Source organism: Somniosus microcephalus, chromosome 5, assembly GCF_052327205.1.
Source record: "Somniosus microcephalus isolate GS21.2 chromosome 5, FLI_Smic_1.0, whole genome shotgun sequence".
Taxonomy (NCBI): domain Eukaryota; kingdom Metazoa; phylum Chordata; class Chondrichthyes; order Squaliformes; family Somniosidae; genus Somniosus; species Somniosus microcephalus.
Window position 1 is genome coordinate 297,747,406 of NC_140991.1, and position 12,515 is coordinate 297,759,920.

Genomic DNA, 12,515 nt, shown 5'->3' on the forward strand with positions numbered 1-12,515 from the left:
ACCTTCCAAGAGAAGCTTTTCATTGATAATTGAAAATTACCCGTTTTGGCTACTTGACATTTCTTTCAATTACACTATTGGTGAAAATGCCCCAAAAAGTGTCCCTTGTGTCCTCAAAATTTGTGGGAAACAGTGCTCGTGTTAAAAAGAATCATAGATGCTTGTGTGAAACAAAGCATTGCTCAAGAACTGGTAAGCCTAACCTCAACAGTTCAGAAATAGTGCGTTAGGAGACTGTAAATGTGTCACTTTTTATCTGAATGTGTAGTTCAGTTAAAAGGCCGCGAAGTTAAGGGAGTAAAAGTGATGCATCTGGTTTTGACCCCATAGTTTAACTCGAGGTCATAAGTGAGTGAGCGAGTAAAAATTTCCATAAACAAAAACTACCTCAAAACATTCAAAATGTCATTATTTATGCAGTTTCCAAGTTTAAGTATACAAAATTCCTCAAGCCTCAAATGGTTCAGTAGACATCAACATTCTTTGCTAATTAGAAAAGAAAACAAATAAAAGCCATTCCCATGTGCTGCCCCTAATGGAGTGAGGAGTTCATAAGAGAAAAGCACTAATATCTTTATATAAATTCATCATGCCTCAAATAAAAGCCGAGACCTCAAATATAATAGAGTATTTAGCATGGATTTCTAAAAGGGAAGGTCATACTTGACCAACCTTATTGAATTCTTGGAAGCAGTAACAGAAAGAGTAGACAAGGGCAATGTAGTAGATATAATATATTTGGATTTTCAAAAGGCCTTCGATATGGTACCACATAGTAGACTCATGACTAAGGTAAGAGCATGTGGAGTCAGGACAAGTAGCAGAATAGATAGCAAGCTGGCTACAAAACAGAAAACACAGCAGGAGTTAAGGTTAGTTACTTAGACTGGCAAAAAGGTTGGAAATGGTGTTCCACAAGAAATGGTGCTGGGACCACTTCACTATTTACAAACTATTTGGACTTGGGAATCGGATGTACAATTTCAAAATTTGCCAATGACATCAAATTGGGGGTAGTTAATACTGAGGAGGACTGAAAATACAAGACAACATTAATAAACTTACAGAATGGGTGTGTAATTGAGAAATTAATTCTAATATAAATACGTGCAAGGTGGTGCATTTTGGTGGGAAGAAGAGGCCACATACTCCTCGGAAACTAAGTCTAAATGGGGTACAGGAGCAAAGGATCTAGGGGTATAGATACACTAATGACTAAAACTAGCAACGCAGGTTAATAAGGCCATAAAAAATGCAAACAAAGCAGTGGGGTTCATTTCTAGAGGGATAGAATTGAAAAGCAATGAAGTTATATTAAATGCATAGAACTTTGGTTAGACCACACTTGGGAGTACTGTGCACAGTTCAGATATCCATATTACAAAACTGACGTATAGGCACTGAAGGTGTAAAAAAGATTTACACAGTTGATACTGGATGAGGGGGGTTATACCCATCAGGAAAGATTGAATAGGCTAGGACTCTCCTCTAGAAAAGAAAAGGCTAAGGGGTGACTGGATAGGAAGTATAAAGATTATGAAAGGGTTTGATAAGATGAAGATGTTTCTACTTGTGGCAGGGGGAGACCAAAACTAGGGGCCATAAATGCAAGATAGTCACTAATAAATCCAATAGGGAATTAAAGAGAAACTTCTTTACCCAGAGAGTGGTTAGAGTGTGGAACTCGCTACCACAAAGAGTAGTTGAGGCGAAGAGCACAGATGGATTTATGGGAAAGCTAAACGAACATGAGGTAGAATGGAATAGAAGGTCATGTTGATGGGGTGAGATGAAGAGGGGTGGGAGGTGGAGCATAAACATCGGCATGGACCAGTTGGGTCAAATGGCCTGTTTCTGTGCTGTACAGTCTACGTAGTTTCTTTAGAAGCAAAGAAACGCAAATCTTGACAGGATTTCAATTATGTTAATGTATAGCTTGCATACTGGGAAATTCTACAAACTACACATACTCCAAATGCACAGAAGTGATTGAAAGCTCTTAACTTGAGAGAGGTAAAAGCAACTAGTTAAATCCCAGGCTTTTGAGACAGGCTGAAACCTTAAAAGTGGAAAATTTAATGAAGATATTAAAACAGAATGGGCGAATTTAATCATGTGCATTATGCATTTTTTTAAAAAAATTTTAAATTGCTTAAAATTTTATTGACATTAGAAATTTCAATGGTGGAGATTGAAAACCATTGAGTGATTCAATTGGTTCATAAACATGCCATGAAGAAAACTGAATGCAAAATGTGGACATAGGAATTTGCAATAGAAAAAGTTGACAGACGTGCAGCCAGTCACGTGACAACAGGAAGTCAGGTTTTCACATATTAAAAAATCTAATCTGCATGCATTTTTTAAGATTAATATATAGTAAAAATACCAAATCACACTTCTGGTAGAAACTGAATACTGGGTGAATAAAACATCTACTTGGAGTTGCTGGTATGGAATTTAGCCCGCAAAGCAGGGAATGACACAATTCCTTTAATACCTGCACTGTTCACTAGTTGTTTGGTTTGCCTCATGTGGAATAATTCCTGTAGTCAGTGGCCTACAGTAGTGTGTGCTCCATATAGAAACAGATTTACAACTGAAGCACATTTAACAAATTGAAGCTGTGTTTGTGCATTAAAATATTTTAGATTCATGAAAAAGAAGCCATTTGTGTGGTTTGACTGTTTGCTCAACCAATGGTCATTCTATCTGGAACGTCTTTCTAACTACAACTGTATCTTTTCTGTTCTAATGAAACTTCCATCAGCTACCAACCATAAATACTCACATTCCTTGCCCCTTTGGAAGGTTCAAAACCTCATACGCTTCATCGATTGACATTGAAGGAGGCTTCTTTTCCACTTCTTTTTTCCAAGCATCGAGAGTGTCTTTAAGCAATCTTACCTACATACGGATGCAAACACAAATGTTGACAATTGCAATATACGAGTATTTCAATTCAAATCCACATACTCACCGAATCAAGATTTGCTCGGTACTAACCTGCTACTGTCGTGTTAAAATTATCTGACTTTGATTAGTTAAAAATTGCATGATTAAATTTAGAAGATTTAAATACTAATCATCAAAGTAGAAAATCTCCTGCTACATCTTTATTTTTATTGTGCAGTTTCATTCTGCATTAACGTACATAATGCATTATTAAAATCAAACATGCAGGACCATGATTTTAGGTATTTAACAATTTCAGTAAAGATACCTGCACTGCAAATATTAAATGGCAAAAACCTGGATTTGCCAATCCATCCAGTGTAAAAATTCAGGTTCCCCCCCCCCCCAATGGAGTGGAGTTTCCATATATCAAACTGTTGGAGCAAAACTGTACCAAAATTTAACACAAGTGTCGTGTGTCTCAATCGCTCTTCGACCGATCTTACTCGCTATACCAGTCAGACAGACATGACTGCCTATTCCTCAGGTTCAGTGAGACGTTTGGAATGAACCACCTGCCCATGCAAGTTGCATTGGATTTAACCTAGGTATATTAAATAACTTGGAGATATCCAAGTTCACTTTGATTGCACTACCTATTCCATAGCTTACTGATGAGTCACAAAGCCAAGCCAACGATGAATAGTTTAATTGGAGGCATAGTACACTGAATAGATAGATACCACTGCTAACCTCAGACAGCAGTTAATGGGCTACAGTGTGAATCATCAGAACCAAACCAGATGCCTGACTAAAGAGTGCACATGACTTGTTTTACTGGATCTGATGCCAGGCTGTAGTAAGCAGGTGGCTGGTCACATTCAAATCAAATTTAAATTTGTTTCAACACTGCAGGGAGCATAAGAAACGAGGTGTAAAAGCACCTTGAAATTTTAACCGTTATCTGGGATCGTAGAGGTTCATATTGATAACTGGAAAAAAAAGGTAAATGGCTCAGAAGAAGAGTGGCTCCGAAGCATTGTGGATAAAGAATGACTAAACAGTGACGGGGTGTAGAGTCATTGGAAATGAATGGAAAGTAGTCAATTTCCTCTGGAAGAAGCACCATTAAAGTGGTTTACTCAATGAGGACCTTCACCCTCATCAGCTACTTTTTTATTCATTCCTGGGATGTGGGCGTCAGCATTTATTGCCCATCCCTAATTGCCCTTGCTAAGGTGGTGGTGAGCCACCTTCTTGACCTGCTGCAGTCTGTATGGTGAAGGTACTCCCAGTGCTGTTAGGGAGGGAGTTTACTGGTGGAAAAAGGCAAGATAAATTGCCCAATCCTTGGAGTTACTGCAAACAATTCAGAGCTAGTACTGGCTGCCGTCACAATTTTTGGACGAGGCATGGGACTGACCTGCAAATGATCAGAGGGGTCAACCTGCACACTGAGGATTGCCAGCACATAAGAGCACCCACGTTATTGGGCAATTTACTGTTGGGGGTTTGTCTATTTTTTCCAACTCTGTTCGAAAAACAAAGCTTCAAAAAGGGGAGAAAATTCAGGCAGGATAAACGGCACAAGCATATTTTGGGATTTTTAAATCTGCCACCATGGGAGGATCTTGCCGCACTTTGTTAAAATTCAGTTAAATGTAGCTCTCAATGGGTTCACAAAACAGAGGAGCTGGAAAATGTGGATTAGGATTCAGACTATAAGGGGGGGGGGGGGGGGTTACGATTGTTGCGCTCCCTAGGTTATGCAATTGTATGATTAAAATTAGGCAGTACTGAATACAAGAAACGGGGAATATCTAAAGCAGATTCGAAATTTGTAACAAGACCTTGCAGTCCTTTTGTGCCAGCATCAGTGGTTAGGATGAGAAAAGTCCTTTAAATGTTATTTGGCAAATCTGTGCTGTTTCGAGAATGTTTCCACTAGCATATAAAAGCAATTAAAAGGCTTGGGTAAAAGAATAACATTTCAGTGGTTCTGGGAATCCGATGAGTCATAGCAAGACCGAAGCTCCAGTTAAAGATAATTGTCTTGGTTGCCTGAAAAGCATTTGGTGTTTCAGAGCGACCAGAATTGCATATCTGCACCCAAATACGACAAACCCAGGCATAAAAATAAATTGAGGCCATCTAAAGCATCATGTATGAAAGTAACTGCATGCATAGAGACACACGAGGGGTGATTTGATAGAGGTGTACAAGATTATGAAGGGTTTGGATAGGCTAGACGGGGAAAGGCTGGTCCCACTAGTTGATGGTACAAGGACTAGGGGACACAGATTTAAGGTTTTGGGCAAGAGATACAGGGGGGCATGTGAGGAAAAACTTTTTTAACGCAGCGAGTGGTGATGACCTGGAATTCGCTGCAGACAGAAGTGGTGGAAGCGGAGACACTCAATGTTTTCAAGAGAAGACTGGAATAGGCACTTGAGGGGAATAAACCTGCAGGGCTACGGGGATAGAGCGGGGGAATGGGACTGACTGGATTGCTGTACAGAGAGCCGGCACGGATTCGATGGGCCGAATGGCCTCCTTCTGTGCAGTTATGACTATGACAAGGCAACAGGTGTCCTTCAGGCCATGCACATTAGTTGCCATGCATGAAAAAGGCAAATGAGCAGACCATCAGAAGTTGTTACTGCCATTATGGTTCAGGAATGAAACAAAAATGGAAGAGCCATCTCCTGCAGATGAGAATGTAAACAAAAATTGCCCTAAATGCAAATGTCGAGACTTGTACAAAACATGCACGATGTCAAAACCTGTGTTGAGCTTGGAGGAAATCTCTCCAATACTAAACAAAGGTGAAACGGAGAAGGAACAGTGTGCATGAACTCAACTCGAGCAAAGAGCTGGCCAGGGTGTTCTCCAGCATTCATGTCAGCGTGCAAACATGTCTTGGCACACTCCAGACTATGCAAGTAGCAATGAATTACTGCTGGAGGTAAAGATAAATTCAATTTGAGCCTCATACTGTAAATACAGGGATAGTTTGCAAATATTTTATCCCATTTAATCTGTTACTGTATGCAGTTATACACTGCTTAAACTGGTTGCGATAATTAAGTTGCCATTTATTATATACAGCTTAAATAAATCACTTATTAATGGGGGAGTTTTTTTTAAATTTAAAATACGACCCGTTAGTTTCTTGGTCTCATGAATCCACAGAGTTTGCAAGTTCGGATATTACAAGCTGGCTGATCGATCAAAGCTTGTTAAGACATCAATAATTCAATACATTTTGATAAGCAATTGATTCTTCCAATATTTGGTACATAGATGTTCTTTCCTTGGTAACTTCAACATATTAAGACTCCACTGTAGCTTTTTGAAAATGTTTAAAAAAAATTCTTGGGACATGTGCACATTTACTGCCCATCCCCAGCTGCCCGGAGATGGTGATGGGCCTTCAAGTAATGATTGTTTGTGCAACGGAGTAGTTTGCTGGGCTACATCAGAGAATATGAAGAGTTGACCAATAGGCATCGGACTGGAGTCAGTCAGTCACATGTAGGTCAGACTGGGCTGGGATGGCAGTTTCCTCTTCCTGAAGGGGATTAATGAACCGTTTGGGCTTTTCGTTGTTATCTTTCTAGTGCTATCCCACAAATGACCAGATCACACCCCCATCCACATCCATGGGGCTGTGGTGGAAAGGGTGGGCAGCTTTAAGTTCCTCGGAGTCCACATCACGGAAGGCCTCTCCTGGTCCCTCAATACCTCCTCTCTGGTGAAGAAGGCCCAGCAGCGCCTATATTTCCTAAGGAGGCTGAAGGGATGTAACCTGTCACCCCTGATCCTCTCTAACTTTTACCGCTGCACAATAGAGAGCATCCTGACAAACTGTATCACAGTATGGTATGGCAGCTGTAGCTACTATGACCGGAAAGCCCTGCAGCGGGTAGTCAAAACTGCCCAACGCATTGCCGGCACCCGGCTACTGACCATAGAGCACATATACCAGAAACGCTGTTTACGGACCATCATCAAAGACCCTACCCACCCCAGCCACAGTCTGTTCGCCCTCCTGCCATCTGGGAGGCGCTACAGATGCATTCGCACCCGTACGACCAGATTTAGGAACAGCTTCTTTCCCAGGGCTGTCATCCTACTGAACTCCACAAATAAACTCTAAAGCCTGCACATCTGCCAATGCACTTTATTATGGTTATGGTTATGTTAATGTATTACAAGCCAAATGAATGTTGAATGTTTAAATGTCTTAATCTAAATGTACACTCTCGAGAGCCGCAAGCCTACATTTCGTTGTACTGCACTTGTGCACTAAATGACAATAAAATTGATTATTCATAGAGTCCAGTTCACAACTTGCCATACTGGGATTTGAACTCTTAACCTCAGAGTTGCTAGTCCCCTGTTTGATCAAATTATTCAATTGAAAATATTTGGCTGTTTGCAGAATGTAAATCCATAGTTTACTACATGAAGCAGTCCATGCCCGCATGCAGTAAACATAGAAACATAGAAGATAGGAGCAGGACTAGGCCATTCGGCCCTTCGAGCCTGCTCCGCCATTCAATGCGATCACGGCTGATCATCCAAATTCAGTACCCGGTCCCTGCTTTCTTCCCATACCCCTGGATCCCTTTAGCCTTAAGAAATATATCCAACTCCTTCTTGAATATATTTAATGAACTGGCCTCCACCACCCTCTGTGGTAGAGAATTCCACAGGTTCACCACTCTCTGGGTGAAGAAATTCCTCATTTCTGTCCTAAATGGCTTACCCCTTATCCTTAGACTGTGACCCCTGGTTCTGGACTCCCCGACCATCAGGAACATCCTTCCTGCATCTAGTCTGTCCAATCCTGTCAGAATTTTATAAGTTTCAATGAGATCCCCTTTCATTCTTCTAAACTCCAGCGAGTACAAGCCCAATCGTCCCAATCTCTCCTCATAAGACCTGGACAACATCAGGCTTCGTCTGATAAATGGCAAGTAACATTCGCACCACACAAAACCAGGCAATGATCATCTCCAAGACAAGACAGAGCCCAATCACCTTTCCTCGACATCAATGACATTACCATCGCTGAGTCTCTCACCAGCAACATCCTGGAGGATCAGTAACTCAACTGGACCAGCCACATAAATACCAGAGGTCAGAGACTGTCTCTTCTGTGGCAAGTGGCTCACACTATGACTTCCCAAAGCCTTGCCACCACCTACAAGGCACAGGTGAGGAGTGTGATGGAATACTCGCCACTTGCCTGGATGGGTGCAGCTGCAAAAATAAAGAAGCGTGACGCCATCCAGAATAAATCAGTCTGCTTGATCGGCACTTCATCCATTAGCCTAAACATCCCTCTCTCCACACTGGTGTACCATGGATGCAGTGCGTACCATCTACAACATGCGCTGTGGTAACTCGCCAAGGATATTTCAGCACCTCCCAAACCCACAAGCTCCAACACTTTAAAGGGCAAGGGCACCAGGTGCATGGGAACACCATCACCACCAAGTCACACACCATCCTGACTTGAACGCACATCGCTATTCCTTCACTGTTGCCGAGCCAAAAGGCAGCAGCAGCTCCCCACCACATTCTCAAGGACAAATAGGGATAGACAATAAATTCCAGCCCTGTCAGCGATGCCCACATCCCAAGAATGAAAAAAAAAGGATCAGCTACATCAAGTCCAACATAGCTGGAAAATATTTCCCAATTGTGAATTAAAAAAAATAAAAATAAATGGAGAAATATATTCCAAAGATTTTCATTCACTGTCTTGAACAATTGTGCATAAAGAAAATTGATCCTGTAAGCTATTACATAATAAATGATACAAGTTATTAATATCTGAAAAACTTACTGGATCTTTAACAGGCCAGTCAGGGAAACGTGTTGCATCACAGAGATGTTTAAGATAGTAGATGTTACAGAAAAGCTCATTCTCTAGTTGGGGATAGCTGATGGCAGGGTTAGGGCAATATTGGTACAATGCTCTTGTGTTACTTTGCAGGCGTGGGGTAAAATCTGCTAAATGGGCAGCAATCTTCTCAATCGTTAGACGCCTGTAAAAAAAAAGAAAAAAAAAGAAATTCGACTGGTTACATCTCGGGCATCTGACTTTTCATACACAGCACTGATGTCCAGTTAAATCTATATTCTAAAACACACAATACTGCCCATGCTAGAAACCTGAAAATAGGAAATGCTGAAAACACACGGGTCAGGCAGCATCGGTAAAGAAAGGAAAAATGGGAGCCGAAGGGTTATGCCTGAAAGGTTAAGATTTGTCCTTCCATTAGAGTTGCTGCCCGACTTGCTTAGCATTTTTTTTTTGTTTTACATTTCATAAGCTTTTAGCGTACTTTCACAGAGTTTCACACATTTTGGGCTCAATTTGAGATGTTAGTACTGTACTGGGTAATGCGACACATCCCATTTTAGGTAGCCAGAGGCAACGTCAAACACTTCCAGGTCAGGCTTGGCATAGCTACTTGCACAGTGAAACGCCCTCTACTCTGCTGAGCCTCAAGCTTAGAAGAGCACCTCAATTGTACCAGTGCGATATTATTCTCATTTCAGCAGTCATGTGGCCACAGATTACAAATTTTGTAAAAGATTAGTACTAAATTAGAGGCAGTTTTATACTGTAGATTGGTGCCACTCGGAACAGTGTAAAGCTGCCTAAACAGATTTCACATTGAACCCTTATAAATCAGCCGACACCGGAGTACCATCTGATCAGTGTCGGCTATCTGAATTCAAGCCCCAGGAGGTGAAAGACCAGAGTCCAATTACATTGCACTACCCAGCCCTCCAAGTACTTTGAGTTTACTGCTCCTCTTGCACCAGTCCTGAATTGTTTCCTCTTTCATAAAACCACCGAGAATTAAAATTTTTTTTTTTTTTTTTTTTTTTATAAACTGAAGAGGAGCAAGGAGCAGGTTTAAGACTTTAAAAAAGTGACCTGATAAATAGCCAGAAGTGCTCAAGATGCTGGGTGTGTGAACAGCATTGCATTCCTCAACCTCAACTATGCTCATTTCAAGTACACTCACATTTTGAAAAATGTGCGTCAGGAAACAAGTAACAGGTTTTAGAGATAACCATAAAATGGCTAACAAACAAAATGTCAGATACAACATACATTACAGGAAAGTGGAGTTAGTTTAAGTTAGATACTCAGACAAGTGGCCGTGGCAACAGTAACAGGACATGCCTGTTGGTTAACTGAAACCTTCAATGAGATAAGGAGGAAGAACAATAATTTGCATTTATATAGTTTAACATAGTAAAACAGGGCTGAGTCCATCATTAACCAGAATATAGGTTTAAGCTAGAGTGAGTAATAGTCGTTTCTCAATGTCTGACCGATCGCGCTCGCTTCTGGGGTGATGGACACGACTGCCCATTTGTCGGGTTCGGCAAGATTGTCAGAATGAACCGCCTGCCCGCGCAAGAGAAAGAGATTAGATTATAACGTGGGATGTGTAAATCTATGATTATAAAACAAGAAGAAATAATAATTAACAGTAGGCAAGTTAGTATAGGGAATAAAAAGAAAATTGAAGAAAAGCAAGTGAATGCTACTCGGCACCAAGAAATCCGTCCTTGTAAATCACATTAGAACGGTTCCAGCTGACTTTTGCTAGCCTTCCACCAGAAGCAGGCAGAAGACAGTCGGGTGACATGGATGGATCACTACAGGGTATAAAGAGTGAGAGCATCTAGGTGTAAGTGTGCAGCTTGGACTCGACACGAGATCAATCTCTGTGTCTACGGTCCTATCCAGCGAGCTGACCTAATACAAGTTATTGTGGACACGTGGTGTGTGCGTGCGTTTACTACGATTGACAGATTAATAGAAGGCAGAAGCTAAATCGTATTTCTTAATAAAGTATTGGAAGGTGCGGATACTAGAATCTTAAACCTATTAATTAATATTAATAAGAGTGGCCAAAATCTGACAAGTTACCAATGAGTTTGTGCCATCTGATGAGACTGCATCCGAGACACATTGATACCTGGCTATCCTTATTTGTAAAATGTCTGGAAATATGCCCTCGCGTCCCAAGCACTAGTTTCTAGAATTCATTTCCAAAGGTTAAATTCTGCAACAACATTTACAAGTTCAATATATTTATAATGGATTGATTAGGAAAATGCAGATTAGACAGCAATGCAGAACCCACAGGAAAGTTAAGCCACTACCTCATTTCATTGCTCCAAATTGCTTCTGGCGTGTCAAATTCACCTAGGAAAATCTCCGAAAATTTTTCTGGTTCATAATTTTCCAGGTAACAGACCATTGCTTCAGGAAGAATGTGTCCCAGGACACTCCGTTGTACTAGATCTTGTCCTTTTGCCTACATAAAATGGAAATATAAAAGATGGAATGTTGCATTTGCCTTTACCCCCAATGTTTATAACCTGGTTTATACTCTGATAGTATGAAATGCTAAAACAGGATTAATACACAAATACTGCTGGAATATTCAATCTCCATGATAAATGGGTCCACTTGGTTACCACCATGACCAATATGTTTGTATCTTTTCCAGCTTGCCAAATTAAGACATTCAACTAATACAGGAAACTTTGTGATATCCGGCACCGACGGGACCGAGCTGTTGCCGTCCCATCAAAACAGCCGGACAAACCAGCGCTAATGTTAAAACATACGGAGCTTTTTGAGCTCCGTATCTAGCAACAAACCCTGTTGCTTAGCAACAGCTTCTAAACAGTCGGCCGTAGCTTGCAAGCGTCTCTCTAGCTAAGCAACAGCTTTAGCTAGACCTTGCAGAGCCTGACTGGTGAAAAAAAAGCAACGAAAAGAAAAAAAACTTACTGAACCGACTCCTGAATTTTGCTGGTGGCTCGAGCATTCCAGACAGTTAACCTTCCGGATAAACCAAAGTTTCCTGTACATGAAAAGGAACACTAATATTCCTGACTGCATTAGATAGAAAATACTGGCTACAAGGAGGAAGGGTAGTCAAAAGCCCAAGGCCTAGATTAGGAACTCACTTGACCTTGACCAAAACATTAAGTACACAGCGCAAGTTCTGTACATGTCAATCAGAAGGGAAAAGGAAGATTTTAAAAACTGGACAAAGCCTCTGAAGATAGACGGGGATGAAATCGATTACAAGAATGCTGAAATGACTCCGACAGAACACATTCCAGCAAGATTCAGCAGCATATTTAAAAGCTTTCAACTGAAGAAGCTACAAACCCAGGAATCTCAGACCAACAAGCATAATGTCAATAGTGGAGAAAATGTTCGTGCTTTCAATCTTCATCCAAGAAGCAGGGGGCATAAAGACTTGGCTTGACTATGCAAATATATTGGAACATTCAACATGCTAAGCAAAAATACATGTGCACAAATCGTTGAAGGTGGCAGGATAGGTTAAGAAAGCAATTAAAAAGCATGCAGGATCCTGGGCTTCATAAATAGAGGCATAGAGTACAAAAGCAAGGAAGTTATGATGAACCTTGATAAATCACTGGTTCGGCCACAACTGGAGTATTGTGTCCAATTCTGGGCACCACACTTTAGGAAGGATGTGAAGAATTGAGAGGGTGCAGAAAAGATTTACAAGAATGATTCCAGGAATGAGGGA

General features: G+C 41.0%; 1 protein-coding gene across 3 annotated transcripts in view; it reads right to left on the reverse strand.

Moving 5' to 3' along the window:
• dnajc13 (dnaJ homolog subfamily C member 13) overlaps positions 1-12,515 on the reverse strand; it is a 168,518-nt gene that overhangs the window by 59,066 nt on the left and 96,937 nt on the right. For all 3 annotated transcript variants that reach the window (XM_085989205.1, XM_085989204.1, XM_085989206.1), the window contains exons 33-35: positions 11,101-11,255; positions 8,753-8,954; positions 2,792-2,907 (exon numbers count right to left, since the gene is read on the reverse strand). In XM_085989205.1, coding sequence (XP_085845331.1) covers positions 2,792-2,907; positions 8,753-8,954; positions 11,101-11,255 — 473 coding nt within the window. The remainder of the gene's footprint in view (positions 1-2,791; positions 2,908-8,752; positions 8,955-11,100; positions 11,256-12,515) is intronic.